The following is a 16804-nucleotide window of genomic DNA, read 5'->3' on the forward strand; positions in this document are numbered from 1 at the left end:
TTCTGTTACCCTGATTTTTTTTTCCCCCCCCACGGGCACGGTAATCTCTCCAGGACTCACCCTCCCCCTGTTTGAAAGGGGATAATTGTAATACATCTCCATGGAGTTAGTAGTGGATGGAGCAAACTGATACTCTTTGGCTACCTGGCACAGTTGTTCGTGTATTCAGTAAGCATTTGCTGAGCACCTATTACATACCGGTCAGTGTGATTAGGCACCGGAAATGATGCAGAGAACCCTGGTCCTGGAGCAGCCAGCACCCATGCAGGGAGTGACCTGTTGAGTGCAACCAAATCTTCGGAGACTTAACAGAAGGCTACCGTGGAAGGAACCTGGGCACTAGGGTTAGAGACTAAAACTTAGCTGGGACTGTTGCAGAAGAACTTAGTTTTCGGGGCACCTGGCTGGCTCAGGTGGATTCTGCCAGGCTCTTGATCTTGGGGTTATGGGTTAGAGCCCTACGTTGGGTAGAGGGATTGTTAGAAAATTAAAGTTTTGAACTTTAATTTTGAACATCCTCTCAGTGTTGAGTAGGACATCCCTCCCATGTCACCTTGCAGTTGTGTGTTTCTGAGAACTGGGCTATTTTAGGGGAGCACAGTACTCTCAGTGCTCTTATTCTCAACACAAACTTTATCTTAGTTTGCTTCTCTTTGCCAAGTCATTGGCCAGGTTTTGCAAAGTAGCCCGTGTGTTCTATCCCACAAAGTGGGTGCTGAAGAAGTCTTGTCTCTCTTGCTGCAAAAGCTTTCTTTGGGAAAGGCACAGACCATGTGGAGGGGACTGGGGCAAAACACCTGCCCCAGAGGGCCAGACACACCAGATTGACAGTGTGAATCAAAGCCAACTACTCCCTGCAGTGAATTAGAGCCTCCGAGGTCTGTGCGGGGCACAGTTTGGCAGAGACTGGAGTGTCCTGATGGAATTTTCTTCAGACTTCACACTCCATTTAAACCAGGAAACCATACTCCTCTCTCAAGAAGAAACCAGTGTTTGCGAGCTCCCGCTGCAAACCTTGGCAAACCAGAAAAGGCGTGACTATATAGTTAAACCTTATAAACCATCGTCTAGTCAAAGCACAGAGGTGGCGAGTGGGAGAGAAAGATCTGAAGTCATTTTCTAGCCTCTTATCCCAGATCTGTTCACCTTAGTTTCTCATAGGCATGGAGTGGGAATAATCATAACATTTTCAGGTGTTTATTAGAGGTTTTAGAAGATTTTGAAGCTGAGAAACTTCCTTGACCGCTAACCACTTTTTAAAAATCAGAGGTAGTTTTCCTCTCTTACCATCTCAAATGAAAACCCTTTAAGTGCAGGTTGAGAAAATAACAACAAAAAGATTTGGCCATGCAGGTGTTAAACTTTTCTTCTAGTCCTTTCTGCCCCCAGATACATTACATCTCTTTTAACAATTATAAATGGTTTCCCTCTGGCAATGAATGTTTCCACACCCTCAACCAGTTTTACAGGTCAGGCTTTTTTTGGCCTCAAATCCAGGACTTGGTCTTGGAGAGTGGGCTCCACAATTACTTCTGCAGAGACCACACGCTCACCATGTCCTTCGGAGATAATCAGCTTCAACTTTGTGAACGTGGTTTGTTTTTTTATTTTTTTGTTTTTTCCCTTTCTTTTTTTCTATCTTCAGTCCAAGAAATGTCAAAGCTGCTTATCCTGGATCACCCCTAACTCCAAATCCAATGAGCTTTGAAATCAACAGACTTTTTTTTTTTTTGAGAGTCCCCTTTTCTAGCATGGCCATTCATCATGACTTTTATGATCGTCCATTTAGTGCTGCTCGCCAGGTATCTGAACAGTAAACCTAAGCCTAGGAGGACCACCTCTTAAGACAGAGGGACTCCATGGGGTCCTGGGATCCCCTGATCTGGCATGCAGCTGGAAGGACATCCAACCTCACACTATTGTTCAGTTTTCACATAAAACTGGGACTGCTGTGTCCTATCTTCCTGTCTGCTCTCTGATGATCTGAGAGGTTTCTCTTCCTTGCCATGAGCTTATGAAGCAGTACGGGCAGGTGGGGGAAGGAAAAAGTATTGTTCTTAAGACACTTAAAAGATTGAAGTTTTTTTTTTTTCTTTTTAAAGATTTTATTTATTTATTTGACAGAGGTCACAGGTAGGCAGAGAGGCAGGCAGAGAGAGAGGGGGAGGCAGGCTCCCCGCTGAGCAGAGAGCCCGATGCGGAGCTCTATCCCAGGACCCTGAGATCATGACCTGAGCCGAAGGCAGAGGCTTAACACACAGAGCCACCCAGGCGCCCCAAAGATTGAGTTTTAGAATGCGACCCAGGATAGATTAACACCTTCTACTGGAGTCCTTCGGTTATTTTCACTTTTGAGCCAATAAAAGTCACCTCCCAGGGGTCTGAACTTAGAGTGTCTAATCTTTAAAACAGACAGTTGACCCTCCTTCTCTGAGTGAATTTATATCTCAAGGGCCATGCGAAGTCATTATAGGGCCCCCCCAGCTGTGTACACATTGGGATGGGGGGCCGGTTTCAAACCCCGAGGGTTACTACTCCCCTTTTGCCAGCTGCTGTTTATCCCAGATTATTGGGATTTTGCTGAAAGGCACCCCAAAGCCATCCTGATAGCCTGACCTCTGCCAAGGAAGAGTGCAGAGAAGCAAGTCAGTCTGTAAATTTCAGGCTTTGGTATCATGGCCTCCGGGAAGCTCTGCCGGCTGGTCAGACGGGGTGACTGCCAAACAAACTCTGATGGACAGGGACCAGTGGTCAGTGGAGGACTCAAAGGAGCTGAACCCAGATCTGCTCCCATCAGTAACATGTGTCCTTCCCTAGCATTTCAGAGTGCATCGATAGTGAAGCCGAGACGGTCATGCAGCTCCGGAATGAGCTGAGAGACAAGGAGATGAAGCTGACCGACATCCGCCTAGAAGCCCTCAGCTCCGCACACCAGCTGGACCAGCTCCGGGAGGCCATGAACAGGATGCAGGTGAGCCCTGGAGCGGGGCCCCAAGCCCCAGGCTGTCTGGGAAGGAGTGGTGAGGGGGCTGCTCTCCACCACACCTCCCCCAGGGCCACCAAAGGTGGCAGCCCTCTGCCTTGCGAACCTGTTTCTCCGCTCTTATCTTTTTTCTTTCTTTTCCAAAGTAGCAAGGCTCCTTCTCTTCTCATGCCTTTCCTGATATTGCTCAAAGTTGAGTCTTTCTTTCTTTCTTTCATTCTTTCTTTCTTTCTTATTTTTATTTGACAGAGATCCTAAGTTGAGTCTGTCTTTCTTTCTTTCTTTCTTTCTTTCTTTCTTTCTTTATTTATTTTTATTTGACAGAGATCCTAAGTAGGCAGAGATGCAGGCAGAGAGAGCGGGGGAAGCAGGCTCTGCGCTGAGCAGAGAGCCCGATGCGGAGCTCGATCCCAGGACCCTGAGATCACGACCTGAGCTGAAGGCAGAGGCTTTAACCCACTGAGCCACCCAGGTCCCTCAAAGTTGAGTCTTTTCGGAGTAATGGCAGAACCGTGCGTCCCCGTCTTGTGTGCCTTCCAGCAGCTCTGCCATCCCATCTTGCTTGCGGCCGTCTCCTTCCTCTGGCCTTAGAGACTGCTACGGGATCCTTTGTAACCTGGAATCGGCCACCCACCCAGTCGCAATTCCAGTTTCCAGATTCATCAGCCAGAGGGAGCCCCTGAGTGCTCCCTTTGCCTGTGCCAGGTATTTCTGTATCCTAGTCCTGGTGTTCCCTCCGCGGGAAGAGCCTTGTGCACGGCCAGACCAGACCCTTCCCTCAAGGATTAGCCTCCCTCTCTCCATAGCATTTCCAGGTCCTGCATCTGCAAGAGTTAGTGCCCTCATCTGGATTCCTCGAGCCCCTCCTCCCCTCCCCCCCGAGACTAGAAGTCGTTTGGGTCTTCTGGCTACTCATTCTCTGCGTTGTTTTCTCTGGATGTAGCTCCAGTGCTATGGACGTGGTAGCTTTTCCCTACACATGTGTAGAGAAGAAAGAGCCGTGTGGGCTCTGCCACATGGGGCCTCACTGGAGAACCAGCGTTTCCCAAAGGAGGTTCCATGACACACTCATTCCATGAGAGGCTCTGTGAATGGAGAGCTCCTGGCTCAGCTATGTTCAGGACTGTTGCACACTCTGACCTCTCTGAGCCCTACAGAAAAGAAGCCCGCCAAGCCCAGAGTCTCACAAACCTCTTGTATTGTAAGACTCTCAGTTAAGACTCAGACAGCAGGGGCGCCTGGATGGCTCAGTGGGTTAAGGCCTCTGCCTTCGGCTCAGGTCATGATCTCAGGGACCTGGGATTGAGCCCCGCATTGGGCTCTCTGCTCAGCAGGGAGCCTGCTTCCCTCCTCTCTCTCTCTCTCTCTCTCTCTCTCCCTGCCTCTCTGCCTACTTGTGATCTCTCTCTGTGTGTGTCAAATAAATAAATAAAACCTTGGGAAAAAAAAAAAAAAGACTCAGTAGACTCTGGGAAGCATCTCTGAGTCTTTCCAAAGGCCAGCTCTCCACAAGGATGGCCCTTGCCTCGCCAGACAGGTCTTGTGTGTACCCAAGAGCAGCCAGCGTGGCCAGACCTCTCCGATGGTGTGACTGGCTGGGCCTCGGCTGGGATTCCCACCTCATCCCTGCAAGGGACTTTCCAGTTCCTGCTCCAGAAGATGCTTGCTTGTGTTCCATCCACCTAGTAAGCGAACCTCTCCCTTACTCTTTGCAGAGTGAAATAGAGAAGCTGAAAGCTGAGAACGACCGGCTGAAGTCCGAGTCTCAAGGCAGTGGCTGCAGCCGGGCACCTTCCCAGGTGTCCCTCTCGGCCTCCCCTAGGCAGTCCATGGGCCTCTCCCAGCACAGCTTGAACCTCACGGAGTCAACCAGCCTGGGTGAGTGGCATCCCGGGGCTGGGGGCAGGTCAGGGCCTGCAGCTGGCACTCCAGTCTCCAAGTAAGAGCCCCGAGATAAGCAGATGAACAGATCAAATGGAGAGACAACAGGCGTGCGTGCACTTGGGGTGTGTGTGTGTGTGGGTGTGCGTCTGCTACCGACATGAGCTCAGCCGTTAGACTGCTGTCATGCTTTGCTCCAGTGCCCCCAGTTCTCCAAGCCATGAGTTTGGATCCTCTTGTCCGCCATGCTGAGTTCCGTTTGATCCATTTTAAGAGGCTGACCCACAAGCTGAATGCTGCATAAAAACTCCGTAGTAGCTGGTCGCAGCTGGGGCAGTGGCTTAGTCTGTGTATTCCTGCCTTCAGGATGGATTCCCGGCCAGCACCATCATGAGCCTACACGAGCTAGGTTTTCTTTATAAGCATATGGAGGCTGACGCTTTGATTTCCTATCCATGATGCTACGTTGCTCTCATTTTGGTTGAGCCCCTGCCTCGCACTTCCGTTTGGCAAGGCACATTGTGAGCCTGCTGGTTCTTTCGTTGGTCCACCATTGGTTTCTGTGGTTGCATTATCCATTCTGCCCTCTCCCCTTCCCCTACCCCACCCCACGTCCCTGCACCCCGACACCTGGTTTGTCCTGCTGCCGTGGCAACAAGCAGCGGGGGTGTCAGGAGGCCGGCTTTGCTGTCCCCATGTGCCTAAGGCTGTTGATGTTTTCCATTCGCAGACATGTTGCTGGATGACACTGGTGAATGCTCGGCTCGGAAGGAAGGAGGCAGGCATGTTAAGATAGTTGTCAGCTTTCAGGAGGAAATGAAGTGGAAGGAGGTTAGTTGGATCCCTTTCCCCGCTCTGCTTGTCCCTTCTCCAGGTAGAACTACCTAGCTTAGTGATGGCATCCTCAGACGGCATCACCTCCACGCCCAAGGTGATTCGGAGGTCCTACTAACACTTTCCTTAACTAACCACAGTCTCTGGCAGCATTTTGACACAATTAACGTGAACAAATGGCCCCTCCCTCCCTCTCGTGTTTGGAAAGTCTAATAATACTAAAAATCGTCCCGTCGCACTCGCACAGAACTAACGAAACACTAACGTCAGTTGGAAACGGCTTTTCTGACTTTAATGTGTCCCGAAAGAAGGCAGCTAAGCACAGTTAGCACGGAAGGCACGGAGGCAAGCCGACCCAATGCAGCCGACTCAGAGCACCAGTCTTGTCCAGGGTTCAGAGCCCGCGAACAAGGTGGGACACTGAGGTGGCTGATGTGAAGCCGGTGGGGCGTCCTGACTCCCCAGGCTGAGGAATCTTTGAGTTTTCTGAGTAGTTCTAGTTATCTTCCAGAGCCTGAGGAGGCCACACCCACACTAGGGACAATTTGGGGAGTAGGGGTGGGGGGTTGGCAGAGCTGACTTTTCGTCATTGAGTCAGTCCACACGATGCTGAAATGACCCTCTCTCAGAGAAGCAAGAAAGATTTCACGAGCGGTTATTTCAAGTCCTCTTCAGCTGTTTGTTTGCTGTTTCTTGGCATCCTTGCCGACACGCTCTTTGTCATGGAGGACTGCCTGGGAGCCTGCCATGCCCACCGCAGCAGAGCCGTCTATGGCCAGACCCTCTTTGCCAGAGGATTCTGCGGTGTGGCTGGCCCTCCGGTCTTGTAGAAGGGGGAAGGCCCAGAGTTTGGAACTGCCAGTGACTTCTCCTCATCGAACCTAAAAATACGTATATTTTTATATATAAAAACAAACCTAAAGAGGTCCGTTTTCAGAGCTTAAGTCACGGCATGATAGGACTGTCAAGGGAACAATTCATTCTTAGAATGTTCTTATAAAAAATTCAGGGGACACCTGGGGATGTGCCTTAATCCAGTGATCTCAAGAGGAAGAGATCGATTCTACATTTTACAGAAGCTTGAGTCCTTTGAGAAATTGTACTGTTTTGGATCCCCGCAGGATCCAGGTGAAGCGGGTCAGCTGGACGGCGTCCCCTCCGTTTTACAGCTGAGAAACTTATCACCCAGGTGTCATTTACTTCAGGTCACAGGGTGACTGGTGAGGCCAGATTATCTCACCGTAAGATTGGTGCTCTTTTCTCTGCTGACTTTGCTTAACTGCCACACACACCCCACCCCTTGCTGCCACTCTCCTAATTCTCTATCCCTATGAGCCTGTCAGAGCTAAGATTTTAAAATGCAACAAAATGGAATAGTCTATTAATTTTTCTTGAATCATTTTGATTAGTGAGCCCTACCCTGTGCAGAGAGCCCTGTGGGCAAAATTCAAAAGACATAGAAAAAGTTATTTTTTGTGTGTCAACTTCCCAGAGTTTTCCTTGTTTTCTGAATTGAGTATGTTTTAACTTTTAATTAGCAGTAAAGCAATAAACTCTAAAAAAAAAAAAGAAGAGAATCGAACATATTCTGTCCTGAAGGAGTTTAAGATCTAACAAGGAGATAAACTTGATTTACAAATAAGACATGAATACCTAAAAGTAAATAAGTACAGAATATGTTCCATTATCAGTTTGGTACAGAACCAGTGAAGCAATGGGAGCTCTGAGCCTGATGGGTTAATCACTAAAGGCTTCCTGGAAGAGGTGAGTTTGCAAGCAAGGTTTGGAAAGGGAGAGATGGCAGATAGGAGAAGGGAGAGCATTCCAGGCCAGGGACATGATCTGTGCACTATACACGGCACACCTTTAGAAGGTTCTCGATTCCAGAGAGGAGATCCTCTCTTCCTGACCCACAGAGTACTGTTTTTGCAAGAGAGCAGGGCAAGTTTTTAAGATGATTGTTTTCCATCTACGGTGTGTCTGGTGTTGTAACAAATGGGACTTTTATTCCCCTCTCAACCCATTGGTGGCGCTCTAAGGCAATCTGCGTCCTTGCTAAACTGTGTCAGAAAAGATCGGCCTGTTTTTCACCTACATACATTTCCTTACCCTTAGGATTCCAGACCACACCTCTTTCTTATTGGCTGCATTGGAGTTAGTGGCAAGACGAAGTGGGATGTGCTCGATGGGGTGGTTAGACGACTGTTCAAAGTAAGTGTCAAAGAGGACGGCTACGGTCGTCTGCCTGAAGTGTGGGGGCCCGGGCTCAGGGAGGGAAGGGGTGGTTTGTGTGCGGAACATGGCCACCGCTTGGGTCTGCCCCCATCCTTGTGTTGCTGGGACTTGTCTCTGGGCAGTTCTAGTAACAGGAGGATGGTGAGTACTGGCTGGTGACTTGGCCAGCCTGCCCCTGGCTACCCTTGGCAGTGGTCGACCAGCCCATGAGAGTCGTTTCCCTGGCCTCAGGCAATTGTCTGAGCCTCGCGTGGTGAACTGCTAGTTGAATATTGAACTGACTTAGAATATACTTTGTATTGAGTACCTTGTGGCCAGGGCCATTTCCATTCTTCATTTCCGGGGAACTTGATCCGACTTGCCCAGCATCCCAGCCAACACTTCAGAGTCTGTGAATGATTTTCACTTTCTGTGACATTAATATCTGATCGATGGCCAGAGTCAAAGAAGCTGGTATTTCCATATTTGTTCTAGTCACATCACTGGAATAACCAGATGTTTGACCTGAAACATCTGGTGCTCAGGTGAACCTCAAGCACAAGGTGGTTTGGAAGAAGCTTCTTGGACATCTTTTTTTCTACTGTCCTCAAGGGAGTCAGCAATCATAGTGTTGAGTAATCACATCTCCTGAGTAGTATTGGTAGCCTGCATTTTTGGTGCCAGAGACCATCCTAGCATTAGCCCCGATTTATTTCCAGGCCTGTGAGGAAGGTCCTATTATTTTCCCACTTAAACAGGAAGAAGGTAAGGCTCGGGTCACTTGCCCAAGGTCATGGAGCTAGAATGCAACCATGTTGATCCAGCTGAGTTGGTGTGACTTTAGAACGTGACTTAAATAGTACACTCCAGTCTCTTTCTAGCTTCTAGATTAAGGTGGCTTCTCATGCAGGAAGCCCTATTCTCCAGGCAAAGATCGTTGCCCATCTTGGCAGGCTGTGGAAATGTGACCGGGCAAGGGATGGAAATGGCTGAGGCAGACCTGCCCTGCTGCCCAAAACTGAGCTCTGCTGATGGGGAGCTGGGCCATCCTCAGATTAAAAAGACAGCAGTTTAGGCTGAAAAGAGCCTGTGGGGTATCACGGGGAAGGAAGTGAGACCATTAAAGGTCGCGAGGCCTGTCCTTAATAACTCTCCGTCGGTCATCATCCAGCTACCTCCTCGCCCACAGACCTCCAGGCCAGGTTCACTGACCTGAAACCTTTTGGTCACTCACCTCAGAGGGCATGCTTTCCAAATTAAACACAGTTTTTTCTGTTTAAAGATCAAAAGCTGCTTTTTTTTTTTCTTTTCTTGCAGCCCTGGGGTTTGCTCCTTTTATCATCAGTGTGGTGTTTGCTCTGAGCCAAGGGGAGGGGCTGGTGGAGAGTTCTTGTCAGAATTTCTCTCTCACGAGTTTTCCAGCACGATTCCCAGGCCCTGGTGTCTTCAGGACTTCAGCTGAATTTAAGAAAAGCAGCCTAACATTTCCTTGCTTGGTTCATCCAGACTAAACGTTCATGATTATGTTAGGGCTCCCTCCCTGTCACTAACCAAATAAATCTGTACTCAAAGAGGCCTGTGGTACTCGGGTCGCCATCCCCATAGAAAGTTCTCCCCCCCCACCACCACCCTTCTTGTTCCACAGCTCGGTTTCAACCCAGGCATCAACAAAGAGAAGATGATCAGAAATCCCTCAAGGAAAACATGAGTCATGGGCAGATTTCTAGCCACATCTTTGATGGGGTCTTGACTTTATTCTTCTCAGGAATACATCATCCACGTCGACCCCGTGAGTCAGCTGGGGCTGAATTCAGACAGTGTTCTGGGCTACAGCATTGGGGAAATCAAGCGCAGCAATACCTCGGAGACCCCCGAGCTGCTTCCCTGTGGCTATCTGGTCGGCGAGAACACGACCATCTCTGTGACCGTCAAAGGTAATTCGGCTGATGGCGGAGGTCGGGTTTTTGGGGAATTGCAGTTTTTGTTTTGTGACATGGCGTAGGAAACTGTGGCTACTGTTTGGTTTGCACGCGTGTGGGGTGGGGGGCAGGCTTCTCTAACGCCTGCAATCACAGTCGCTCTTACCTAAGCAAGTTCAATGACCTTTAGCTTTTTCCACCACCGCCAGAAGCAGATAGTTTTAGTTTATTGCTGAAATTATATAACAAAAGGTCCCATTAAGCCTTATGACTCTGAGATGTTGGCATCTTAATAGCCCTGCGGAAACAGGGCTCCACTGATACCCATGGGTTGCTCTTGCCAGCCGGCCTTGGACATGGTCCCGTTCTACAGGTGGGAGCTGCTCTCACCCACGCACGGCCCTGCTGGCGTCTCCGGTGGCCTTATCACCCAGGGATGCTAGGCCCCGGGCCAAAGTGTGTGCCAAGGGATTCTCAGCCCACAGAGGATCTTGTGGGGGCAGAATCCTGGCCAAATGAGTCTAGCAAGCTGCATCATTGTGTATTCAGGGGACAGGAAGACAGGAGTGTACGGGGGCACTAACACCATCCTCGGATACATGGACTCCTACCGGGAAGAAGGCTGTTGAATTCAATCTGACACAAATATATTTGACGGCAAAACCCCCCTTTCCCCTATATTTTATGAACTTCCCCTCACCCCCTGCCAAAGAATGGATTAATGAACACTATAGCACCTTCAGGTTGTTCCATCTTACTTCCCTGTAAGGCACAGCTTTTTCTTTTTAAAAAAAAAAGATTTTATTTATTTATTTGACACAGAGAGAGAGCATGCACAAGCAGGGTAGAGGCAGGCAGAGTGAGAGGGAGAAGCAGGCTGTCCGCTGAGCGGGGAGCCCGACGCGGGGCTCAATCCCAGGCCCCTGGGATCATGACCTGAGCCTAAGGCAGATGCTTAACCAACTGAGCCACCCAGGTGCCCCAAGGCATGGCTTTTGACTGTAGTTTTAACAGGGCATCTTGGGGGTGGTTTGACATAAGCTTTGCTTCCTGGTTGGAAGGTATTTCAGAAGCACCCCACCATTCCTTAGGAGCATGAGTTCTTACCTTGTTCTTCCAGGGATGAGTGCAATGTTACCACCCGAGCCTCACACACAGCCTTCTTACCTTGTCGGTGAGCAAAATTGCATACATGTGACGTTGGATGCCAGTGACAGGAACCTACCCCAGATAGCTTTAGCGGGAACACGAAACACACCTGGAAAATGGCAGGGACCGCTTCAAGCGTGGCTGGATCTGGGCATCCCAACAGTGGCCTGAGAACCAGTCCTGCCTCAGCTTGGCATATTTTCTGAGCTCTGTGCACGGCTGTAGAAATGGCCTGGGTAGCCCCAATTCATCCTTCTGGCTGGGGAACCTAAAAGTAAGAGAATGTCCTTTTGGAAAAGTGGGACAGAAAATCCTAGCAGGTGATTCTGGCCCACCTGAGTCAAGTAGCCATCACTGAACCAGTCATGGCCTGGGAGAATGTTTGGCCCAGCCTGGGCCCTTGGGTGCTGAAGGTGCTGGGTCAGCCCCACTTGAAGGCCCTGGAATGAGCTCCCCATAAGAAAGAAGAGTCCTACTAGAAGGGGCAGGAGGAAGGGGTACTAGGCACACCAAAAACTGCTGCTTTACAAAAACCCCCTCAGGGAAAGCCTTATCTGTCACGAGCTCCAACTGCGTTTCATCTGTGCTGGTGAGCGTGCGTGGTCACTTGCAGGTGACAGCTACAGTCACTGAGGGGTGAAAGGAGTAATCCATCACAGAGATCTGACCTCTGTAGAAACCGGGACAAGATGGTCTGCCAAGGTGGAATGTGCCCGGCCCCCACCCCAGCCCAATCTGCCATGGTCAGCACACCAGGTTGTTTAACATCTCGAGGGATCCGTTCAGGTTTATTTTTAAGTGACACCTGACTTCTGTTTTCCAGCAGTGCTTTAACCCCTGCCTTCAGGACACTGTAAACCATGCAAGAGTTAGAGCTGAGAGATCCATGGACTGCAGAGAGTCCACTGCAGTGGTCCCAGGGGTGGGGTGTGGCTGGGCACACCCTGCAGTGAGTTCGTGGGCAGAATAGTCACTCCCAGGGGGCTCTAGGGCAAAAAAACAAAAGAGCATCAGCGTGTGTGTAGAGAGAGAGGTTTCTGTGGTCTCGTGATTAAGTTTAGACTAGAGACCCTGCATTCCACACTTTGCATCGAGTTCCAGCCAGTGTAGGGTACCCTGAGCTCAGTACCAGGGAAGTCTTAGGCCTGTACCCAAAAGATAAGTCATTTAGAAACCTTCATCGTGGTCATTCTGGAATAGTCTCCTGCATGTAGGGGCCATTCTCAGAAGTTGGGGGAGGATTGGAAACCGGCATATAAATGCATTTGTGAGGTCTGTTTGCAGTGAATAATTTCGTAGAAGGAAGATACTACATTATAAAACAGAATAAATGGGGGCCCTGGCTGGCTCAGTTGATCTCAGGCTTGTAAGTTTGAGCCCCACAGTGGGTGTTGCAGAGATTACTTAAAAATGAAATCTTAAAAAAAAAAAAAAAAATAGAATAAATGCTCTTCATTTGACTCTTTACCTACCTACGCTAGTTTTCTTAAGGTAAGTTTTAACAAAACTGCTTTAGGTTTTAGACCGTGACCTTGGATGGATCTTCTTTTGAGAATGATATCAAGAAAATAGTTGTTTTAAAAAGGCCAGGTTAAGCATCTGACTTGGTTTTGACTCGGGCCATGATCTCAGGGTCTTGGGGTCCCACACATGCTCTCTTTCTCTCTCTGACTACAAATTAAAGTTTTCCCCCAAAAATAAATAAGTAGCCAACAGCCCTGGGGCACCTGGATGACTCAGTCCGTTAAGCGGCTGCCTTCAGCTCAGGTCATGATCCCGGGGTCCTGGGACCGAGGCCCAGGTTGGTTCTCCCTCTGCTCTTCCCCTCTGCTCATGCTCTCTTTCACTCACTCTCTCAAATAAATAAAATCTTTACCAAAAAAAAAAGCCAACAGCCCTGACTGGTGGAGCGGTCCCACCTAGGAAAGGGGAAAGATACATTTCCTTTTGATATTGTTGAGACTCAGAGGTCTTGCTGGGTAGCCTCTCGGCTTCCCCTACCCATCGTCACATCCCTGAATCAAACTGCATTTCTTCGTTCTCAAGATGAAAGGGTGGCCTCCTTTCTGGCATATCTGAGTGTGGGCAGCAGTGCCTTGGGGCACAAGAGAGAACAGGATGACCGGCAACTCCAGGGTCTTGGCAGACATGGGAGACTCGGGTCTGGTCTGGGCAGACAGCAGCAGCACAGTAAATCCAGACAGGAAAGCAGAGCCCAGCGTCTTAGCAATTCTGCAGAGGACAGACAGGGCCCGAGGGCCTGGGTGCCGGAGTGGAGGCTGAGTCTGGGCGAGTCGGCCGAGCCGGGGGCTGGGCCAGACGGTGCTTGTGAGCAGACAGACGGCTATGGCTGCTTGTGCCCTGCCTCCCGTGTACCCGGGTGGGCAGTGGTCTCAGGGGGAGTGGCTGCCGTGGACAGAGCTCGGCAGTCCCGGGGGCACGTGCAGAGCCACCTGTCGTACAGGGCTCCAGACCCTTCCTGTCCCTCTCCAACGCAGGGCTCGCAGAGAACAGCCTGGACGCGCTGGTGTTCGAGTCCCTGATCCCCAAGCCCATCCTGCAGCGCTACGTGTCCCTGCTGGTGGAGCACCGGCGCATCATCCTCTCCGGCCCCAGCGGCACTGGGAAGACCTACCTGGCCAACCGGCTGTCCGAGTACCTCGTGCTGCGGGAGGGCCGGGAGCTGACTGACGGCGTCATCGCCGCCTTCAACGTGGACCACAAGTCCAGCAAGGTGAGGAGGTCCTGTGGAGGCTGCCGCTCAGCCGGGGCCTGCGGTGAGTGGCCCTTTCCGGGCCATCGAGGCCACCCCTGCCCTGATGGGGACTCACGGTCACCCGTGTGGGCTCGCTCGGGCTTGCGAAGAAAGCCTGCGGAGGATGTCAGGATGGGGGAGTAGGAGGTGCAGCGAGGGTGCCACCTGTAAGGAGAGGTGGCCCGCCCCTCACTGGCCCGCTCTGAGCTGGCTGGGACGCCCAGGACTATGAGTCCTTTAGGAGCGCCCCAGACGCATCCATTTTGGCTTACTGAGAACTCGTCATGTGCTTGCTTGGTGCTCTTGTTTCTCCCAAATGAAACATCCTTTTGAGGAACGGTGAGGACACGCACAGTAACAGCTTCCATCACAGACCACTTGCCCATGACCAGCAAACTGGCTGCCTCACGCTAGTACCCTCGAGGGGGAGGTCATGGCTCCTCTCATGTCACAGAGGCAAGACCTAAGGCTCGAGGCGGGTGGCCGTGTGCCTAGGACCCCTAATGGTACAGAGCAGTGGACTAGAGTGTAAGTCAGAATCCTAGACTCCAGAGCTGGCATCAGGCTCAGTCCTGCTTCATGGGGACCCCTGGGGAAGTCTGGACCTTGTCCCGGGAAGTGCTTTCTCAATCCTGTTTGCTGCTCATGCAGTGGGACGTGATGGATGATTTGCTCGGGCTGGCCCTAAGCAAGGGGACTGGTGAGTCAGAGGCAATTGGGAAATGACTCTTCTGCCTTACGAATCACCTGGCATGCTCAGAAATACAGATTGCTGGACCTCATTCCCAGATGATGGCTTTCAGTAGGTTTGGCAGTCTGGGAATCTGCGCCATTCAGTCTGCTGGGTGATTTTTGATGTCAGGGTAGAAATAGAAGTTTTCAGAGTGCCGGTACCCAGAGTCTCTGTGTGAGCCCGCTTAGGGAAAAGCACCCTGTCCCAGGACCAGTGAGAGCAGGGTCCCCCCAGACACGTGGTTGGGGGTCAAGCCCAGGCTAGATTTGAGCCCCCCCACCGACGTTCCCCTTGACCAGCACCCTCGGTAGAATGCAGCTTACCAGCCATACCCCTCAAGCCCGAGTAGGGGAAGGAAGGCTCTGGAAACTCTGTCCTTGTCAGGTATCTGAGGCCACGAACCCCTGGTGGAAAGAGGCTAAAGGAAGAAGAAATTACTAGTAACTTAAAAAGTGGGGCTTTTCCTGATGCTAGCAAGCCACACTTGGACTTAAAAGGGAGGCCTGTGTGTGTGTTTGTAGGAGGGAGGGGAAGCATCTCCCTCTGAGCTATCGGGCTCGTGCACGGGACCGGCTGGTGTGGTGAGGAGCCCACAGCGAGGCAGGCCCGAGTCTGGAGCCAGGCCCCTAATTCCGATGTGCCCTAGCTTCCTCTTTGGTAAGAGGGAGGGAATCCCAGTGCCCACCCAAGAAGGTGACCGTGGGGCTGCAGAGATTCTGTGTGTGAGACTCTGAGTCCCTGGCCACCCTTGCTACGACGGTAACACTAGCAGCCAGGCATTCTGGTGCCTTGCCGCTCGTCTGCACGCCATCTCAGCCGTTCCTCTTCTGCACCATTATCCTTCCTCCTCCTCTTCTGACCCACATCTCTAACCACAGCCGTGCTGGGATGCATCCTAGTTCCAACCCAAGCCAGTCCCATACCTCTTCTCCACAGTTCAGTCCAGAGCTTACCCTTTCAGCCAGACCTTCCAGGGCCCCCTCGGCACGTAGGCCCTCTCTCCTGTGCCGCTGGCTGGCTGTGACGGCACTCACCGTGTTGGGGGAGCGCTCCTTTGCTGTATCCGTCCATCAGGGGCTTCTGTGTGAGTGGCTCTCAGGCAGGTGCTGTGGGAGTACAGACGTGTATAAGGCACCCGCCCTCGGGAACTTACTGGAAGGTCGGCATAATAAACAACATCAAGAAAAATGGCAACACTTGCAGAGAAGTGATAGGAGCAGGGAACACAACCGTGCCTGGGCAGCCAACAGTGCCTCAACACAGGCTCACCACAGCCTCCTCAAGGGCCTTTCCGCCTGTGTGGACCTGGGCAAAGTGAAGGCTTCAAGCACGTGTGTCTTTATTGGGGAGCATTCCCCCGCTGAGTCTTCCCCCGGCCTCCCCAGGAATTGCGCCAGTACCTGTCCAACCTTGCCGACCAGTGCAGCAGCGAGAACAATGCTGTGGACATGCCCCTCGTTATCATCCTGGACAACCTGCACCACGTCAGCTCCCTGGGCGAGATCTTCAATGGGCTGCTCAACTGCAAGGACCAGAAATGGTAAAGGACAGCTCTGGGCCCCATCGCCCCAGAGGACGGTGGCCGCGGGATGTGTGCTACACGTGCACGGTGCCCCCACAGCCTGGGGTCCGCGGGCGGGGTGGGGGAGGCAAGCAGCCATCTGCCTGCTCGGGCAGGCGCCGTGGGCTTCCGAAGGCTCGCCTTTGACTCACCGAGCCTTCTTTTCCGTCCCGTCCCCGCAGCCCTTACATAATTGGCACCATGAACCAGGCTACCTCTTCTACTCCCAATCTGCAGCTTCATCACAACTTCAGGTGAGGCACAGCTGTCGGGCGCCTGTGTCGGGGGTCGTGCTGAGCATTTGCCCGGGTGTAACCCATCTCGTTCCCACGACAGCCTCAACAAGGTAGACTGATCTTGCAAATTGGGACAGGGAGGCCGAGAGAATTGCTTCGCATGGGGTCACCTGGCCAGTCAGTGGCAGAGCTGAGATGGGAGCCTGGGTCTCCCTGCATCTCCGCCCTGGGGTAGCCGTGTCAAGGACGTGGCTCTGGCCTTGCCCCCCTGCCCTCTGCCTGTCCCTGGTGATGCATCTCTCCGACCCAAGTGATCCTGAGAAGCGGAAGCTCTTGCTTTTGAGTGTCCTCTCAGAGCTGGGTCTGTGGGGCTTTGTACTCCAGCTGCTGGGAGGCCCTCGCCCTGGCCCTCTACCAAAGTGCTGTCACTGCTGGGATGTGGGAAGTGGAAAGGACTGTCCAGCTCGGTCATGCAACATTGCGATGTAGCTTGCCTTGCTTAGCTGGATGCCCTGTGCCCTGCGCCGCCTCCCAGCTGA

General features: G+C 51.7%; 1 protein-coding gene across 3 annotated transcripts in view; it reads left to right on the forward strand.

The window, feature by feature from the left end:
• NAV2 (neuron navigator 2) overlaps nt 1-16804 on the forward strand; it is a 382063-nt gene that overhangs the window by 353676 nt on the left and 11583 nt on the right. For all 3 annotated transcript variants that reach the window (XM_032881202.1, XM_032881203.1, XM_032881204.1), the window contains 8 exons: nt 2818-2971; nt 4699-4861; nt 5595-5695; nt 7814-7909; nt 9678-9846; nt 13479-13714; nt 15854-16008; nt 16212-16283. In XM_032881202.1, coding sequence (XP_032737093.1) covers nt 2818-2971; nt 4699-4861; nt 5595-5695; nt 7814-7909; nt 9678-9846; nt 13479-13714; nt 15854-16008; nt 16212-16283 — 1146 coding nt within the window. The remainder of the gene's footprint in view (nt 1-2817; nt 2972-4698; nt 4862-5594; nt 5696-7813; nt 7910-9677; nt 9847-13478; nt 13715-15853; nt 16009-16211; nt 16284-16804) is intronic.

The sequence above is a fragment of the Lontra canadensis genome, unplaced genomic scaffold (assembly GCF_010015895.1).
Source record: "Lontra canadensis isolate GAN:19392208 unplaced genomic scaffold, GSC_riverotter_1.0 scaffold74, whole genome shotgun sequence".
Lineage (NCBI taxonomy): Eukaryota > Metazoa > Chordata > Mammalia > Carnivora > Mustelidae > Lontra > Lontra canadensis.